Source organism: Engystomops pustulosus, chromosome 4 (genome assembly GCF_040894005.1).
Source record: "Engystomops pustulosus chromosome 4, aEngPut4.maternal, whole genome shotgun sequence".
In the NCBI taxonomy this organism is placed as follows: Eukaryota; Metazoa; Chordata; class Amphibia; order Anura; family Leptodactylidae; genus Engystomops; species Engystomops pustulosus.
In genome coordinates, this window is record NC_092414.1 from 28,977,307 (window position 1) to 28,997,644 (window position 20,338).

The window sequence follows — 20,338 nt, forward strand, 5'->3', positions numbered from 1 at the left end:
AGGGAGCACAGTGTAACAGCCTGTGAAGCTACAGCATGGAGGGGCTAAAGTAACACACACCCCCACCAGAGCCCATGAGATGATTAGCATAATTGTAAACGTTGTTTGTAAAGGAAAGGGACCATGGATAATGAATATAAGAAGATTACCACAGTCACGGTGCCTGGATCTATGAGTAAGTGTCCCTGGTTTATCATGATAGATTTTGAAGGTAAATTTCACAGATTAATCCACAGGTCTGGTCATCAATATGAGATCTGAATCCAAAGTTGAAAAAAGCTGAGCTGCAGTTCCAAGGATTGGCCACTACACAGAAAATGGAGCTGGACTTCTGGCTCTGTTTTCTGTGTAAATTCCATCATCCGAGGCTTCCAGAATCAGCATCTTAGTAGGGATCCCGAGTGTGGGAACTCCACTGATCTAATATTGAGCAATATCCTACTGGACTGGGTGTAAAAACTCTTAAAGGAGTTTTCCAATCTTAAAGGGGTGTCCTTACGTTCAAAATGTACGTCATATCCACAGGATATATCATAACTGCATTATAGATGTGAGTCTTTCCGATTAAGGTCTATATAAAGAGTGAAATGTTTTTTGGGTGCTCCCATAGACTTGAATGAAGAGTGTCCATGTGAGTACGGGGTCAGTGCAGCTTCATTCTCTACTTAAAGGTCAGACCTGCATCTATTGTGTATTTATGACACATCATGCGGACATGTAGCGAGACGGAGTTACCGCACTCTCGCTGATGGATGGTGCTCATTATCCAATTCTCACCCCAGTCCTAAAAGGTTTGATACTCGGTGCCGTGTTTCAAATCTTCTACATCATAAGGATATGTCATAAATAGTGAACACCTATATGAGAATGGAAAACACCTTTAAGAGCTTTTATCCCAAGTCCACAGTGCTGGATTCCTACTAATTGAAGACCAAACAACATATAGAATGTTGAGGTCACTTTCATACTTGGCAGAAGATCCACAAACACTTTGGACTGACAAGTTGAATACAACAGGAACAATAATCTGGCGCAAATCGCATCCTGAACTATGCGCCTGCGACAAGTCGCCAATACAGAGAGAGAAGTTCTACGATAATCCATCAATAATAACTTAACTTAATAAACTCCAGAACTTTTGTTCCTTTTTGCTCCGCCTCTCTGGCACGTGACCCCGACCTGATCCAATAAGTGACTGAGCCGCGAAGGGTCCTATAAAGGACAAGTGTATACGGTAAGAACCAGCAATACTTAGTCACCTACGGACTGCAGTCCATCTTAAAGGGGTTGTCCGATTTTTTTTTAAATTCTGGAGGCCGGCTAGTAAGGGATTTTAAAAAATAAAAAAAAAAACCTGTACTCACCTCCTTTGTCGTCGGTGTGACAGAGAAGGTGAGTACAGGTTTGTTTTTGTTTTTTAAATCCCTCACCAGCTCACCCCCAGAATTTTAGACAACCCCTTTGCAGGAAATCTACCATCAAAATCCATCATAATAAAAAACCAGGGGCACTCACTCATAGATCCAGGAACCGTGACTGTGGTATTATTCTTATATTTGTTATCCATGGCCTCCTTCCTTCTAAAGTCTACTTATAAAATGATGCTTTTGAGCTAGAAGGGCTCTGGGGGCGGCAACAGAGCCCCTCTGTTCTGTGGCTTCAAAGGGTTTTCCACTGTGCAGCAGCACTTCCCCGCAGTCTGAGATTACAGTATGAGGGAGGGGATGGAAGTGCCGAGCAGGGGGCAGAGGAGACAGTGTAACAGCCTGTGCAGCCAGAGCACAGAGGGGCTCTGGTAACATCCCACAGAGCCCCTCAGACTTATTAAAACCATTTAAAAGTTGATTTTAGAATGATGGAGGCCATGGATAACTCGTATAAGAATATTGGAACAGTCACGGTGCCTGGATCTATAAGTAAGTGCCCCTAGTTTATCATGATGAATTTTTAGGGTAGATTTCCTTTAATAATTTAGACATAATTTATCCAAGTTTTTGACAAAACAGTTATTTCATATGACTCTCCAATGCACTTGCACACTCGGCTTGGCAAATTGTGCATTTCTTTTCAATAAAAAGAGGGTAGTAAGATGCTGACAGATGCTCTTGGATCCATGCTAATGGGTCGTGTTCGAATCCATCCGTATCCTGGCGCCTTTTTTTTTTTTAGGGTAAATGTTGGGAAATGTTGGACCAGTGGTGGCCTGACACACAGTGATTACATGGATCATGAAAGACACTTATAATTCTCATGTGCTCAAGCCAAGAAAATTCAAAGGGAGTGAATGAGACTAAAAATACATGGCCACTTTCTACCGATTTTGCACAATGGCTGCATTCAGGATCACATTCCCATTGAAGGGATGGAAACGGACATGGACTCTACGGGAAGATGGGTGCCATGTCTTGCTAGTTCCATACCATCCCTTTAAATGTCGATGATCTGTGCCACACAGGCCTTGCTGAGCTTGGACATGTACCAGACCAACATAACAAAGTGCTTTGTTTTGTCCATTTTCCGCCACGAAAGAGACGCTCTGCGGACACGTGATTGTCGCTATAGTCTGTAGGGGACCTATGGATCCTGTAGTGCTTAATACTGTATTACAGGCCGCATCACCCAGAACTCAGCTGTTCCAACAATACATCATCCTCCAGGACGCCGTCGCCTATTTCGGTCTTGATTTGGGCCACGCCGAGCCGGTACAGAGCGTCTCTGATCACCACTTCTCCGGGCTGACAGCTCTGGACAATGTCGTGAATCTGCCGGTTGACAATCTCGCGGCTGGTCAGGAAGTCGATCAACCGATTGTAGAGGTAATAGTGGGTGACGTTGTCAAAGTTAATGGGGAGGTGGCGGATGTTGCTGGTTTTGCTGTCTCCGATGGCTGTGATGATCGCGCTGTATGGCTCCATCTCCCGGCACAAGGACATTGAATGGTGGCGGGCGGTGGGGTCACAGGCTCCATTCTGCTCCGCCACCGCGTGGACAATTCTTCTCGACTCCGACTTTGTAACAGGATGTAGAATTGAAGGTTCATTGCCCATGATGTCCACGCTGTAATGTCTGTCGAGTAGTTCTGGGCAGGACACGTACTAAGACAAAGGAACATATTGTCACAATTTTGTTTTTTTTTAGGATCTCTGCTTGCTGTATTGCTCTAACCCAATGCAAGTCGGGAAATAAGAATCACCCTTACAGGGACTTTGCCAATTAAAGCCACCTTGCAAGTGGAATAAGAGAAACATTGCCTCTTCAGCTACCTTGTAAGGCAGCCCCCTTAACATCAAGTGACTTTCAGGAAGCCTAAAATGCAGACATTGAAACAGCGCTTCCAGTCGGGCATCGTTTACTATTAGAATAATCTTGATGATTCTGTCTTTTATCCTGCATCATTTAATTAGGCTTCCTAAAAGTCATGCTTAATGTTAAGAGGGCTGCCTTACAGGGTAGCCAAGAGGCAATGTTTTCCTTATTCCATCCTGGCAAATGTATTTGCAAATTTCCTTCAACATGAATCTTTACTGTTCACGTCAGGAGCTTGCAATATGGTGAAGGTTTGCTATAGTATAACTATGAGCTCCCCCTTGTAATAACCAGTTAAGGTTTGCATTCAATTAGGGCAAGCAGAGTTCTTAGATACCATCACGAATGATTAAGCAGGTTTATGAAGCGTATACACTTACCTTTGGTGACTCTAAAGGGTCAGAGAAACATCCCTGATTCTTCCCCCACATCTGTTTAGTGAGATCTGGATGGCAGAGATCGGCACAGAGAGCCACCTGGGTGGCCACATCCACCACATAGACTGGAGGCCAGTGCCGGGATGAGGCCAAGAGATCAACGTGATCCCGGGGGCTTTCTCCACGCACAATGTATTTGGATCCACAAACCACCTTAAAAATTAAGAAATAAGATACGTTCATATTAAAGTAAACCTGCCACCAGGAATGTCATTTTAAGCTGCTGAGATGTTCCAGTAGCCTATGCCACGCTGATTTTTTTAAAAATCCTTTGTCAGCATTCTGCATGGTTTCAGTACTTTATAAAACTTTATTTCACTTTACCTGGCTCCCAGCCAGCAGCTTGTGCCGAGTCCTGGGAAAGGAAGGGGGCAGCTGCAACCTGTGACCCCTCATGTATTCTTCCACTCCCCCACATCATCCCCCTCCCTCGACTGCACATCAGAGCGAGCTGGATGAGTGTGGAGAAGAGAGGACTGAGACACAGAGGCTAAAGCAGCTTCACGTCCCCCTCCCTCTGGACTAACCACTTCCTCCTGGCAGGGAGCCAGTTAATGTGAAATAAAGTTTTATAAAGTACTGAAATGATTCAGAATGTTGACAAAGGCAATTTTAACATCAGCATAAAATGGACTATTGGAACCTGTCAATGATATTCCTGGTGACAGGTCCAAGTTCTTTTACCACATTGTATACATTGTTTTCACAGGCAAGCCAACGGGTAATATATACCACTATACAATGTCATACACAGCAGGCGTCCTGTGGGGGCTATATGTCCGAGAATCTTCTCAACGTTTCCCTATATGGTGGAATTTATCATACGATAGCACTCTTGTGCACCGGCGTATGTTGGAAACCACACACCTCCCTGATGCGGAGGATACATCAGGAGGCTTAGACGTCCTGGCTCTGCCGGTCATAGTTTTGCAGAAAAAACATGTCAACAGTCAACAGTGAATGTTTGCAGGCTTTAAAGAGGTCAATAACGCCCCACACCGGCTCACTCTGCCCCCCGTCCAGCCCACTTGGCGTTGAGGTGCCACTTCGTAAGTAATTGTAATTATTCCAGGATGCACAAGCCCTGGTAAATCTGCCCCATAACGTGCAGGTATTTACAGCTACTTTTCTCACCTGATGGGGGCAGACTTTGTAGAGTTTCCCTCCGGTTAGCTGCGGCGGAGGTTGCTTAGTCTGGGTGCCGTTCTGTACAAACTCAGAAAGAGCCAAGATGGAGTAACACATGTTATCCTAAAATACAGAAAAAACATTATGCCATACATATACTATAAAGTTTTTTGCTAATGCAACAACTTTTTTTTTAATTTCAAGTTACCCCAAGGGCAACATCACAACTAGGGAGCTCGATCAGTAATCTAATACACCGCGACGACACATGCAACATAAACAACTCACAAAACCATACGGATTTTTGGCTGGTCGGTAAAATTTCGGGATCGACCTAAAATGAACCCTAACCTTTACAGGTGAACTTCCTCTTCTCTTTTACATGCACAGGTCCAATTGTTCTATATTACGAAACTTTTTGCACGTCTTGCTGTTCTCTGACAAGGAGCTGAACGGCAAAACTCACAAAGTGTGGATTGCCTGTTTCATTTAGAATTGGTATTTAGACAGTCCTCCTTATCATGCTGATCACATCTTAACATCATGAGACCAATAGGACGCCTAACAATTGATTAACATAACCTCAGAATTGCAAGGCTGGAAGCGTGATTCTCTCAGACGGAAATGGCCACCGACCTTAGAGAGTCGGAGAGAGTCATCAAAAGGTCGTAACAGAGGTATAAAGAGACCGGAAAAGGCATAAAAGTGGCCACATCCCTAACTGATGAACACTTCATTGTGAACATTGTGCCCTATGGGACCGGATGATGAATGCCAGACACTTCCAGGAACATTTAAGGGAGGTGAGACACACCCAAGTGACCAAACAAAATCGTTTACTTCAGTGTGCCCCGCGTATGAGATGACCTGCATTGGAACCTGATCACACCATCATCTCCCTGCATGGGCCAGGGAGCGTCTGTGCTGGGTAAGGAATCAACAATGTTGGAAATCACCATTATATGCTTCTAGTTATTTGCCCTACATTCATGATATAATATCACTTCAGTGTGAACTTTTTTATGATAACATACACTGCAATAGACTACAATCTTTAAAAAGAAAAAAAGCAGCTTTAAATGCTTTTTTTAAAAAAAAAAAAGCTTATGTAATTTTAAGCTGGTGACCTATCGCCTATGCTATGCTGATTTTAAAAATGCCTTTGTCAGCATTCTGAAACACTGTAGTACTTTATAAAACTTTATTTCACAATACCAGGCTCCCTACTAGCAGCATGTGGTGAGTTCTGTGTCTCAGTCTACTCATGCATTCTTCCTCTATTCCACCCTATCCCTCTGCCTGCTCCAGGCACATGTCCGTAAGAGGGGAGGGGCAAAGTGTGTTGGATAAGTGTGGAGGAGACAAGACTGACACAGACCCTCCTCTGGGGACTCACCACACGCTACTGACAGGGAGCCAGGTAATGAGAAATTATAAAGCTTTATTTCTCATTACCTGGCCCCCTGTCAGCAGCGTGTGGAGAGTCCCTGGGGGAAGGGGTCTGTGTCAATCTGGTCTCCACACTTATCCTACTCACTCCGCCTCTTCCCTCTTCTGGACATGTGCATTGAGCAGGCAGGGGTGAAATAGAGGAAGAATGCATGAGGAGACTGCGACACAGAACTCATCACTTGCTACCAGTAGGGAGCCAGGTAATGTTAAATAAAGTTTTATAAAGTATTGAAAAGATTGAGAATGCTGACAGAGGCATTTTTAAAATCAGCATAGCAGAGGCTATTGGAACCTGTCACCCGCTAAAATTGACATTCCTGGTGACAGGTTCGCTTTAATGTGTCTTCTCCCGTTTACTGACATGTGGTGGTGACAACTACCGAAATGCATCTGATCCTGCAATAAGAAACTCTTCCCTAGATATAACACCAGGAATGGGAGCAAAGCATGAGGAAGTACAGTATCACACATAACACAATCACCCCAAGGCCTCAGAGAGAGATGTGTGATTGGGCTTTACCTTTGTATCCGTGTTATCCCAAGGAATACCGCAAAGAGTCAGGATTTTTTGCAGCTCCTCAGTATTGAGCTTGTTCAGACTGTCCAGCTTCAGGGTCTCGTCATGAAGAAGCCTCGCAAGAGCACTGCCATTACCTGCACCCAACAAGAAGAGACAAGGTGCTACAAACCAGCTGTAGAGATGAGGCCTCCTCTACCGGAGCTCTCTGTTCCTGCACTGCTAGTCCAGGCCGATTTAGCTGTTGCCATATGGTGTTTGAGGGCAAAACAATGCTGCAGCCAATTACTGCTCTCAGTGGTGACCTATGAACAAGTTACATTGTTCTGATTGGCTGCAGCAGTGACCTGCCCTGAACAGCACACCATGTGACAACAAAGGCGGCTCCAGACCACAGGTGCTGGAACAGAGGAGTCACATTAATTATTTTGTATTAAAGCAGCTGTGTACTTATGTTTGTAACCCTATCAGTAACATTTTATTGCCATCTCCAAGAAAAAATTTTTTTTTTCGTAGGAACCTTCATTCAACGGAAAGTAACGGGAATAATTTGGATTTCATTTTCGGCATGGAATCCTTTTAGTATATTCTCACCTACAACTTTCTTTATTTCCAGATTCTTGTAGTTCTCGCTGTTCACCACCACAGCTCCTCTCATGAGCGGAGGGAAGAACGGGGAGATGATGGAGGCGTCAAACTTTGTGATGGGAATACTGGAAGGAAAGGCGGCCTGTTCCAAGACCTCATTTTCCAGCGTGGACCAGAAAGCTTCCATGCTCACCTCACTGGTTGTTAAGAACTCCGGCCACGTAAACTGGAGACAAAGCAACAAGAGAAACGGAGTCTAGTATTAGGAGAAAGTTATAAATCACCAAGTAATAATGCGTAAAGGAAATCTACCATCACAATCCATTATGATAAACCAGGGACACTTACTCATAGATCCAGGCACAGTGACTGTGGTAATATCCTTATATTTGTTATCCCTGGCCTCCTTCCTTCTAAAATCAACTTTTACATTTATGCCAATGAGCTCCTAATGGTGTTACCAGAGCCCTTTATCTGACTGATGTAATCTCACTGCAGCAGAGCATGGTCAAGCACACAGTGCGAAAGGGAAGTGTAACAGCCTGTAAATCTGCATCACAGAGGGGCTCTGGTAACAACTCTAGGAACCCTTCAGGCTCATTAGCATAATAGTAAAAGTTGATTTTAGAAGGAAGGAGGCCATGGATAACAAATATATGAAGTTTACCACAGTCCCGGTGCCTGGATCTATGAGTATGTAGCCCCTCTATGATGTGGCTTTACAGGCTGCTACACTGTCTCACCCTCAGCACTTGTGCAGTGAGCACTTCCTGCTGTAATCTCAGTTCTGAGGGAGCAGGGGGAAGGGTGAGACAGTGTAATAGCCTGTAAAGCCAGATCACAGCAAGGGTAGCCACTCAGACTAATTAGCATAAATGTAAAAGTAGATTTTTTTTACAAGGATGGAGGTCATGGATAACAAATATAAGCGGATTACCACAGTCACTGTGTCTGGATCTATGAGTAAGTGTCCCTGGTTTATCATGACAGATTTTCATGGTCGATTTCCTTTAAATAATAGGCCTAAGACAGACCGGGAGTAAAAGGTATTCACCTCAATGTTGGTTAATGTCAATGTATTTTCTACATTTCTCTGAGCAATTTCCACTTTTGGGGCCACTCCGCATACACCACAGATCATGTCATTGTAATCCCGAATAGTGAGACACTCAAAGGCCCAGTACCCACAGCTCAGCAGCTCCTGCACCGTCAGCAGCTCCTCTGCATTCAGAACCTTCTCTAGGGGTGACAAAAACAGAGAACAAAAATGACACATATGACACAAAACCAATCCACAAGGTTTACCAAAAATTAATTAGGAGCAAACGAAGCAGAAACCATCCACAAGGTTTACCAAAAATTCTTGCACTGCTCCCTAGCCCCTTCCCTCTGAGCTGTCGGGCTTGACCAGAATCCTGCTATAGCTTTATTCAGTGCACAACCCCAGTCCAGCTACAATCCCGGAATGTGAATGCATTTTTTACAGTAGAAGGGATCTAAGAACACAGCAGCGGTGCTGAGCTCTGAGTCCAGCTACAACCCTGGAATGTAAATGCATTTTTCACAATCCTTCAGCTACTAACGACTCATTCTATGGCTACTTAACACTATATGAAGCCCTGAATGGTCAAAATTGATACATTTCCTTTAAACGGTGAGAATGTTTATAGGTCATCCCCGTGACCCCTGTACAATACTGATGCATTTGCAAATAAACACACACACATATGGATATATAGATAGACTGATGATGACTGGCCCAGTAGTTTCAGTTCAGGTTCTGCAATACATCCCGGTCGCACGGTTGGACCTGAACCGATACTTCAGGTCTGCTCATCTCTATACACACTCCCCCTACATGTATTCTGTGTTACCTGCTTGTCTCTGCACTGACTCCAAGATGCCGCTGATGGATGTTTTAGGGTCTTCTCCTATTTTGATTTGGTTCCGGATGGAAAAAAGAAGATCCAGGCTCACCAGAAGCTTATTCCCCACATTGAAGAGGCCTGAATACCAGAAGGAAACATAAGAAAATATGAAAACGCCGCCATCCATGCACGGTGTCTGGTATTCCAATGAATAATAATAATAATCGTAATTTATCCAATATATTTTAATATTTTTTAAAACTAAAAGACAGATTTAAAGTCAATATCCACATTGAAAGCGGGTTTTAAGAACCATCACTTACTGAAAACGATAAAGGGGTTGGCCACTCTTTTAAATAAGTTGCACGCATGCCTTTACTACCTTAATAATAATCCCTGAATGTTCACGGAGTGATTCAGTACTCCTTCTACATACTTGTGCTCTGTGCAGACTCTCTGTGGATCTTTGTTTACATGTCCGAGCTCTGATGAATAGGAGGAGCTGTAGTAGGAGATTATGACTCATCTTGCCCCCTCCCCCTTCCCTATCCCTGTGTCTGTCCGTGAGGACGGACAATGAAAAGGGAAAAACAATGGAAGACACCATGAGGAAGGCTAGAGCAGTGGAGAGAGAGGAAGTTGTGTATATGCAGAGGGCAGCATAGTAAGAACAGGGAAAGGCTGAAGCTCTCAATGGAGGCAAAGACACAGGTGCATATACATGCAGAGACATAATGGAAGAGATTTATTTTATTCCAAGTCCAGTTACAATGCCTGTCTGTATGGTCACAACTTCTTTTGCCTTTTAAGGAAATCTATCATCAGAATGTAGCATGGATAAACCAGGGGCTCTTTCTCATAGATCCAGGCACTGAGATTGAGGTAATCTCCTTATATGGATTATCCAGGGCCTCCTCCTTCTAAAATCACCTTTTAAAATTATGCTTAAGTTTATCATGATTGATTTTGATGGTAGGTTTAGGACTCCTGTATTCTGCTGGTCCTAAACATTGGCCAATAAATTGACAACAGAGATTTTAGAAATTGGGGATCTCCATTGCTCATTCTAACACCAGCCAATCAGTGCTTCCTGATGGGATATGTAAAATCCTCTTGGATGAGAGGGTCAGGGTGCGGTCACACGTCGCGTTTACTGCATGCGTTTAAAAACGCATTGCTACAGCTATAGGGAGATTTGCTTAATTAAACAGCTGTTAACAGTTGCGTTTACAAAACGCAAGTGTTAACGCATGAACAAAGGAACAATTAACGAATTAACGAAGGAACAATAAAAAGTCGAGATGCAAGACAAGATGACATAAAGAGATAGCAGACAGGCCAGACTCCAAGTAAATATATGGCTTTACCATCATCATACATACCTGTGCAGATGTCATTGAAGCTGTGCAGTGCCAAACACTGCGGGTTCAGACACACCTTGACCTGAGCGGTCACCAGCTGCAGACGGGTAGCGGTAAGTAACCAGCAGTCCTGAGCTCCAGCCAATGAGCTGCTAGATAGAAATACCAAAATGTAAAATCACTGATAGAAGAAATACTTCACAGGTAAACCCACCACCAAGGTTTGATCATTCAGTGTTTGGTATCCACAGCCTTCATCCCTCTAAAATCAACTATTAAAATCATGTTAATATAGTGGTGTTACCAGAACACCTCAGTGTTTCATCGTTTTCCCCTTCCCTGGCTGCTCCCTCAGCACTTCCTCCTCCCTCTGCCTCATGTAATCACAAGCAGAAGAGGAAGTTTCAGCACACAGTTGGAGGGGAGGGTAGTGCTCCCGCACCATGTAACAGTCTGTGAATCTGCTGCATGGAGCAGAAGAGCTCCTGGGGTGTTCCCAGAGCCCCTCTATGCTTTAGAGTGTGTTATATGGTCCCTTTCATCTCCATCAGCAGCCCACCCCCCCCCACCTATAATATCACAGCAATAGAGGATGTTTCTACACACAGTGGGAGTGGAGAAGTGCTGATGCACAGTGTGACAGCCTGTGAAGCGGCAGCACATAGGGACTCTGGTAACACTCTTGTAGCCCTTCAGGCTCATTAGCATCATAATTGTAAAAGGAAGGAGGCCTTAGATAACATAGAAGGAAGGAGGCCATGGATAACAAAAGGGGCACATTTACTTACCCAGTCCATTCGCGATCCCACAGTGCGTTCTCCGACGTGGATTCGGAGCTTGCCGGGATTCACTAAGGTCGTGCGCCCGATATCCACTAGGTGTCGCTGTTGCGATGAAGTCCGCCGGAGTTCACCTTCTTCGTCCCAGTGTATATGAGCGCTATTCATGCGACACAGGGGTTTTTTTTTTAAATTCCGCGGTTTTTCCGAATCCGTCAGGTTTTCCGACAGCAACGCCCCCGATTTCTGTCACGTGAAAGCCGGCGCCGATGCGCCACAATCCGCTCGTGTGCGCCAAAATCCCGGGGCAATTCGGCGCAAATTGAAAATATTCGGGAAATCCAACGAAAATGCGCGATTCGGACCCTTAGTAAATGAGCCCCATTGTCTGGATCTATGAGTAAGTGTCCCTGGTTTATCATGATGGATTATAATGGCAAATTTCCTTTAAAATGGATCAAACATATGAAAAATAATCCAAATTAGAATAACAAAAAAACAACTTACTTCTTCTCACCCTTAAATAACTGGGTCCCGCACAGAAGACATTGGTCGGATGGCGACTCGTAGACGTTGGCCCAGGAGGTCTGCTCTATGGTGAAGGTTCCATCGCTGACATCGGAGAGAACTAAACAGGAATTATTGAGCCCTTGGATCAAGTTAAAGGTTTCCGATAATTCGGACTCGTTCTCTGGGATCAGGACAGTTTTACGGATCAGCTGGAGGGTGGAGTGTCGCTGGATTTCTTTTTGCGTCTGTGTAAGAGACTCGCGAGTGCTCAGATTGGAGGCCGAGATACAAACGGGAGCTTCCTGGAATAAAAAGAGTTAATGGTCCATTAGGAATTGGTAGCAAAGTGATGTGAATGTGACAGTGGGAATTACAGCATCCGGCAGAGGAGACTGATGGTGATCCTGTCTGATGTGGTTAGTTAGCTGGTTACAATGTCATGTTAAGAAAAAATTGGGGTCCAGAAACAGGGGGGGAAGGGTTTGGCAATTATTGTACAACTTTACCCGGGTGAATATGAATACATAAAGTAATGTACAGTCCTATACAATAATAATTCCTTTATCTATATATGGCACACAGATGACGCAGCGCTGCACAGAGATAAGTCCCTGTCCCCATGGGGCTCACAATCTAATCAACCTACCAGTATGTTTTTGGAGTGTGGGAGGAAACCGGAGGACCAGGAAGAAACGCACGCAAACACGGGGAGAACATACAAACTCTTTGCAGATGTTGACCCTGGGACTTGAACCCAGATCCCCAGTGCTGCAAGGCTGTAATGCTAACCACTAAGCCACCTATCTAGAATTTTCAACGATCCCATGTGAATCTAGGACCGGCTTGGCATCAGGAATGGTTTTAGCAAACAAGAGTTATTTAAAGGAAATCTACCATCAAAATCTATCATTATAAACCAGTGACACTTACTCATAGATCCAGGCACAGTGACTTTGCTAATCTACTTATATTTGTTATCCATGGCCTCCTTCCTTCTAAAATCAATTTTTAGAATTATGGTAAGGAGCTTGAAGACCTGGGAGTGTTACCAGAACCCCCTCTATTGTGCAGCTTCACAGGGTGTTACACTGTACATGAGCACTTCTCCACTCCCACTGTGTGCAGAAACATCCTCTACTGCAGTAATATTACAGGAAGGGGGAAAAATTATGATGGAGCAGAGAGGGACAGCGTGACAGACTGCAAAGTTGCAACACATAGGGACTCTGGTAACACCCCAGGAGCTCTTCAGACTCATTAGCATAATCATAAGGTTGATTTTAGAATCAAGAGCAGAGAGGGACAGTGTAACAGACTGCAAAGTTGCAACACAGAGGGGCTCTGGTACCCCCCCTCAGGAGCTCTTCAGGCTCATTAGCATAATTATAAGGTTGATTTTAGAATTAAAGGAAACCTACCACTTCTGAAGGTAGGTATGAGATGCAAACACCGGGCACCAGCTCAGGGTGAGCTGGTGCCGGTGCTTAGTCTCGTTAGTGTTAAAACCGCGGTATCGCGGTTTTAACACTTTTTAAACTTTATAGTAGAAACTGCTTCGGCGCTGCGCGCGACCGTGCGCGCGCAACGCCTGGCGGCATTTCCAATGTAGGTGCGCGCACGATCGTGCGCACGCAGCGCCGAAGCAGTTTCTGCTAGAAAGTTTAAAAAGTGTTAAAACCGCGATACCGCGGTTTTAACACTAACGAGACTAAGCACCGGCACCAGCTCACCCTGAGCTGGTGCCCGGTGTTTGCATCTCATACCTACCTTCAGAAGTGGTAGGTTTCCTTTAAGGAGGCCATGGTTAACAAATATAAGAAGTTACCACAGTCACGGTGCCTGGATCTATGAGTAAGTGTCCCCAGTTTATCATGCTTGAGTTTGATAGTTGATTTCCTTTAACTTTAATGCCACTAAAGTCACTATTTTATTTCTATGCAGGATACTGACACTCACAGGTTTGGCTGCTTTTTCTACTTTGTCCTTCATAAGACTGAATCCGCAATTGGGGCAGGTTTTCGGCTTATGCCTGTTGGTGTACATGAAGTTGCAGAAGGGGTTTTTACACTTCCCTCTTCCGCGCTGTGTGGCCAGGCCCAGGTCCTGTGGACAAGAGAAAGGACAGAAGGCGTTATGTTATGTTTTCTATACTAGACCATAGCAAAGTAGAAGATGCATTTATAGAAGCATTTTTCTCTCAATTCACCATCTTGGATTGAGAAATGTTGTGGCCGTCAGTAGGGGAGGCTGCAAAATACAACAATGACCTTATTCGCGCCTCTCTGCTCCCCTCCATTCCAGCACCACGGTTCCCGTTGCTAATCTCTAGGTGTATACAGCGGCTGTAGTGTCCCAAACACAGAATAGGGGGATAACCAGCTGATAGGCGAGGGTTCCTTTTCTGGGACCCTCACCGATCATGGGAACCAGACCCCCAGCAGTCAGGAGAATGAGGGTCCCATTGTCAGTAATGGATGAAGTGGTAGAATAATCGTCCGTCTGCTCCATCCCATAGCATGGGAGTGTCCGCTCCATCCCATAGCATGGGAGTGTCCGCTCCATCCCATAGCATGGGAGTGTCCGCTCCATCCCATAGCATGGGAGTGTCCGCTCCATCCCATAGCATGGGAGTGTCCGCTCCATCCCATAGCATGGGAGTGTCGGAAATTGCGGATAACAGTGAATGGGCATCTCCGGCACTCACAAATTCATTATTACAATTTGCCTTTGACTTGGTTGTCTATGTTCAATTCCATTTTAGTTGTATCTGAATTTATCAAGCGAGTCTATGGGGGAGATTTATCATCAAGTTTCTGAGGTAAAACTGCTCTATTTGCCCTTGGAAACCAATCAGAGCTCAGCTGGGAAGATGAAAGCTAAGATTGATTGGTTCCCATGGGCAACTAGAACAATTCTGCTATAAGAGGCCTATGATAAATCTCCCCCTATGTTTGTTATTGTATTTGTTTGGGGTTTTTTTTGGTTTGCCTCATAATAATGTTTTTTCTCTTTTTTTGCGTTTGTCTCCTTTTTGGCGCTCATGACCTTTTAAGGAACAATTGGTCTTGATAAATTTGCTAGTGGTTTTGTCCTTTTTGTTTACACCCGGGAAGGGGAGGGGGGTGACTGGAGTCAATTTGCGTCAAATCGCAAATCATGAATTTAGTTTAGTATTGTGAAAACTAGTCTAACCAAATAATTAAATTTGGGTCTGTGTCAAAGTGACTTTGCTCTGTCCCATGTTATTTTGGCGCAATGGAAAGTCGCGAAACAGCATTTTTACCACTACTGCGCCAAAACAACCCCAAACATAGACAAAATAGACAATGATGATTTCCCCCATTGATTAGGGATGGCGGCTGAGTGCTGTGCTCGGCTATTTCCGGCATTCCCATACAATTGAATTGAGCGGCGAGATGGATCATTATGGGTCCCAGCAGTTGGTACAACTCCTTTTCGGATGTGTCAGGGATAGGTACATACCAGCCCCGCAGGACAGCTGTACTTGTATGACGGAAAGGACTCAGTCACCACTTTAAGCTGCGGCTGTGATACCGGTGCTTGGAGGTCCGCTCGTACCTATCGATAAAGAACAAGCGACAATTCACGCCTTAGAATAAATTTCTGTGGAATACAATGATAGCAAACTCTTAGAATCACACAAAGAATTTTAAAAAAATTTAAAAAATAAATACACAGTATAACGTACATTTACGAAATTACCACCAAAATTAAGCATGAGAAACCAGGGACACTTACTCATAGATCCAGGCACCAGGACTGTGGTAATCTTATTATATTTAAAAAAAAATCCTCAACAAATTCTATGGAAATTTTTTGTTTTTGTCCCCATGTATCCAAAAGAATGTTACAAAAAGTGATCAAAAAGTTGCACAAATCCCCAGGTGCTACCAAGGAAAATTACAGCTAAAGATACAAAAAAATAAATAAACCTCTAAACTAGCTCAGCCCTTGGAAAAAAAAAAAAAAAAAAAATCAGACTTTAGGAAGATGGCGATGCAAAAACTAATGTTTTAATAAACATTTTGGATTCAGAACTTTTTTTTTTTGTAAGGAAAAGTATCATATCGGTATTGAGTACCATCATACCGTGCCAGGTATCGTATCGCACTCACAATTCTGGAACCCGATGCAACCCTACTTGGAAACCTGCATAACCCTGTCTGAACACGTAAGAGGTTTAGTATGTGGGGTCTTACCGTAATGTCTTGAGACGCGGGCTGCTGTAACACCACCTGACCCAGCTGCTTCAGTGTGCTGGCCTTTAGCCCGGCGGAGGAGAGAAGGTTGTGGGCATCTACAAAAAATATAAAAGGAAAGTTTAAAAAAGGAGCAGATTTTAAATAGACGGTCCATAGTCTATACTTCCGTTTGTTGGAACCATGTAGAATTAAACGTTGGACTTGGCACCTATGAATATAGTGCACATTACCAGGTTTGAGTATGGTCAGGGAACTGCCAGCACTGTCCACGCCAATTCCGCGATTTGCATTGGCTGGGGCTGGGAGGATGGCTCTTATGGGCCTGGAGGCAGCGGCGAGCGGTTTGGTGACGCACTTTGTCTCCGCTTTGTGGGCTGAAGATGGATGCGTCCTGTAAGAAAGAATACAAGATGAATACTAAATACAAAACCAAAATATAAAAAGTAATCCATATTATGTTAAGACCCCATATCACTGTAAGACCCCCTTATCAGTGTGTCTATGACAGATGATCAGCTCCATATGTTTGGCGTGCAGGCCATCTTTGGAGTCGACCACCATTTCGTTGCAAGTTCTCTATGAGGTTTTACTATATACTAATATAAAAGGCTTTGTCTTACAATACACTCATGGGATGAGTAATGGGGGGGAGGTATTATCCCACACATGTATAATGGAGAAGCAGGGATCATGTCTAGTGCAACTCAATTCATATAGGGGCAGCACGGTGGCTCAGTGGTTAGCATTACAGCCTTGCAGCACTGGGGACCTGGGTTCAAGTCCCAGGGTCAACATCTGCATACAGTTTGTATGTTCTCTCTGTGTTTGCGTGGATTTCCTCTGGATCCTCCGGTTTCCTCCCACACTCCAAAAGATACTGGTAGGCTGATTAGATTGTGAGCCCCATGGGGAGAGGGACTAATTTGGCAAGCGCTGAGGAATCTGTGTGCACTATATAAATAATAGAATTATTATTATTACTATTCCTGCAGTCATCAGTTTCAGTCATCTCCCATGGTCTAGGGTGGCCACCGATGGGCCATAGAGGGTCCAGTGACCACCCAAAACTTTTGACTGGGCAGAGGTGCCAAGGAACAGATGAAGGAGCAGGGTTAGTATCCCTGCCCAAAATTATGCTACACTCACTTGGAAGATGACAAGGCTTTTGGACGTCCATTTGCAGGAGGTTTCTCAGTTTTGCTGGGATCCCTCTCCGCCTCCTGTGCGCTCTTCTCCGGTTGTGCCTCCCCCTGACTGGACCCTTGCACCATTTCTCCATCTTCAGTAACAAAATGAGAGTCGGAAATGACCACCTCTTCCCATTCATCGCCCGGGTTGGCCGGGGTGGCCTGCAGAAGATGGCTGACCGCTTCATTGTTCTCCTTCTCTGTAGCTTTGGACTCTGTGGCAGGGATAGAAGGCGGCCGCTGAGCCTCCACACCATATGATGGCGCTGCAGCAGCAATTGATAAGACTGGGTACTTTTCTTTCGCTTGTTTCCCCTGGATAAATTTATGCAGAAAAAAGTAGAATTTAGGTCCATAAAGATTGACTTGGGTTTGGAGAAGGTATTGTACCAAATATGTAGGTCATCCCCTTACAGCAAAGTCCTCATCCTTATTGACTGTAAGCTCTTGTGTCACCCCCTCATCCTCATAGACTGTAAGCTCTTGTGTCACCCCCTCATCCTCATAGACTGTAAGCTCTTGTGTCACCCCCTCATCCTCATAGACTGTAAGCCCTTGTGTCACCCCTTATCCTCATAGACTGTAAGCTCTTGTGTCACCCCTCATCCTCATAGACTGTAAGCTCTTGTGTCACCCTCTCATCCTCATAGACTGTAAGCTCTTGTGTCACCCCCTCATCCTCATAGACTGTAAGCTCTTGTGTCACCCCCTCATCCTCATAGACTGTAAGCTCTTGTGTCACCCTCTCATCCTCATAGACTGTAAGCTCTTGTGTCCTCCCTTCATCCTCATACACTGTAAGCTCTTGTGTCACCCCCTCATCCTCATAGACTGTAAGCTCTTGTGTCACCCCCTCATCCTCATAGACTGTAAGCTCTTGTGTCACCCCCTCATCCTCATAGACTGTAAGCTCCTGTGTCACCTCCACATCCTTATAGTCTGTAAGCTCTTGTGTCACCCCCTCATCCTCATAGACTGTAAGCTCTTGTGTCACCCCCTCATCCTCATAGACTGTAAGCTCTTGTGTCACCCCCTCATCCTCATAGACTGTAAGCTCTTGTGTCACCCCCTCATCCTCATAGACTGTAAGCTCTTGTGTCACCCCCTCATCCTCATAGACTGTAAGCTCTTGTGTCACCCCCTCATCCTCATAGACTGTAAGCTCTTGTGTCACCCCCTCATCCTCATAGACTGTAAGCTCGTGTCACCCCCTCTTCCTCATAGACTGTAAGCTCTTGTGATCAGGGCCCTCACTCCTATTGTTCCATATGACGGTTTGTACTGTGTAATGTAATATTATATTTGTATATGTCCCCTATGATGTATAAAGCGTTGCGGAACATGGTGGCGCTATATAAAGATTATTATTAGATTATTATGTTTCCTTCTCTCTACTCTAACGTATGGGAGTGCTGGATATTGCAGAGCACAGCTCTCACTTATCTCTAGCACTCAGATTCACTGTCTGTGATGCATCCTCATCCTGCTGCCCCCCCTATTAGTGAGAATGGGACCATTCTTCTCTAAATCAGAGGGGGTCCATTCTCATGATTGCGAGAATCCCAACCATCAGCTTGATAACAAATAGTACAATCCCTTGACCCTTACTAACTTTAAGTTAAAATTGATTCTATTTTTATATTCCTCCCGAATAACGTATTTACGGATTTCAATACATTACGATCATGTAGAAGATTAAATAGCGTCAATGAAAAATGCAACATGTCCAACAAAAAACATGGCATCAAATGTCTTGATCAATGGAAAAGTAAGACAGTTGTGTGTGGAGAAAGGCAAAAACTAAAAGTCTCTACAGTCAGACGGTCGTGATTCAGCGGCGGATTCTCCGTCGAGGATTCGGGTCCGGCCGGGATTCACTAAGGTAGTGCGCCCAATGTCCACCAGGGGTTGCTGCTGCGGTGAAGTCCGCTGGAGTTCACCAAAGTTCACTATCCCATCCTGGGTGCAGGTAAGTGCGTATCCCGCGACACTTTTTTTTTTTTAATAAGCATCCGTCGGGTTTTTCCGACGGCCACGCCCCCCAATTTCCGTTGCATGCATGCGGGCGCCGATACACCACCATTAGATCGTGTGCGCCAAAAACCCGGGGCAATTGCGCGCAAAACGTTAATATTCGGGAAACCCGACATAAAAAACGCGATTCGGGCCCTTAGTAAATGACCCCCAGTATTACAATCCATTTGGGACACTCATATATAGGACCACTCCTTTATAGGGGGTTGTACTCACTTTTCAAGCTATCCCCTATCCTACGGAAAAGAATGGGACCCAGCGATTACAAGAAAGGGGACCCCTCAGTAATCTGGAGATGGGGGTGCTGCTCTCACTAGTGGGTGGCTTCTGTACTATCCTATAAGTAGCGGATACCTTGTATAGTTGGCTCTCACCTTTGGAATCCATTTTCCACCAAGGAACTGATCGCAGAGAGGACATTTAGGAGGTTTGTGTCTGGTCACATAAGTAAAAGTGCAATTAGGGTTAGTGCAACTCCCGCGCCCTCTTCTGGTGTAAGTGGATGCCTGCAAGATAGAAATTAAATATCCAGCACACTGAACAAGCGACAGATTTTTTGATCATTTGCGCAAATTCATCTTTTCTATGTGAGAAAACTTGCACAAACATAAAGGTTACTCTCCTCATACACGCTGCATGATGTTCATGTAGTGAGCGCTCCCTAGTGGAAGCTACAGGTATTGCTATGGCAAGGAAATGAACCAATTAAAAAAGGTCAGTGCTCAACTCTTTTAGGTAACAGTTCACATTCAATAGGTAATCTCACCACCTTCCCTTCAGTTAGAAATTGAGGATCTCCTAGGTTTCTTGCTCTTTTCTCTGTTCCCCAAACACCGGATTCCAGCGCCCCCCTGTGTCACTTCTGTGCCCGTGGTGCACTATTTAGTCCTGTGCCAGAACGGAATGGAGAAAAGAGCAAGAAACCTAGGAGATCCTCAATTTCTAACT

General features: G+C 44.6%; 1 protein-coding gene across 3 annotated transcripts in view; it reads right to left on the reverse strand.

Moving 5' to 3' along the window:
• Positions 1 to 2,135: 2,135 nt before the first annotated feature.
• The window catches only part of HMGXB3 (HMG-box containing 3), a 40,066-nt gene continuing 21,863 nt past the window's right edge, over positions 2,136 to 20,338 (reverse strand). The window contains exons 6-21 of one of the 3 annotated variants that reach the window (XR_011854799.1): positions 19,765 to 19,896; positions 17,316 to 17,671; positions 16,400 to 16,560; positions 16,167 to 16,264; positions 15,430 to 15,525; positions 13,903 to 14,049; positions 11,944 to 12,248; positions 10,679 to 10,809; positions 9,303 to 9,434; positions 8,483 to 8,667; positions 7,435 to 7,654; positions 6,844 to 6,977; positions 4,878 to 4,994; positions 3,687 to 3,896; positions 2,474 to 3,095; positions 2,136 to 2,442 (exon numbers count right to left, since the gene is read on the reverse strand). Coding sequence is in view for 2 of the 3 variants with exons in the window: in XM_072145601.1 (XP_072001702.1) it covers positions 2,616 to 3,095; positions 3,687 to 3,896; positions 4,878 to 4,994; positions 6,844 to 6,977; positions 7,435 to 7,654; positions 8,483 to 8,667; positions 9,303 to 9,434; positions 10,679 to 10,809; positions 11,944 to 12,248; positions 13,903 to 14,049; positions 15,430 to 15,525; positions 16,167 to 16,264; positions 16,400 to 16,560; positions 17,316 to 17,671; positions 19,765 to 19,896 (2,904 nt within the window). In the remaining variant the exon portion in view is untranslated. Of the gene's footprint in view, positions 3,096 to 3,686; positions 3,897 to 4,877; positions 4,995 to 6,843; positions 6,978 to 7,434; positions 7,655 to 8,482; positions 8,668 to 9,302; positions 9,435 to 10,678; positions 10,810 to 11,943; positions 12,249 to 13,902; positions 14,050 to 15,429; positions 15,526 to 16,166; positions 16,265 to 16,399; positions 16,561 to 17,315; positions 17,672 to 19,764; positions 19,897 to 20,338 lie in introns of all 3 variants that reach the window. The other 2 variants (XM_072145602.1, XM_072145601.1) reach the window with 2 other exon arrangements.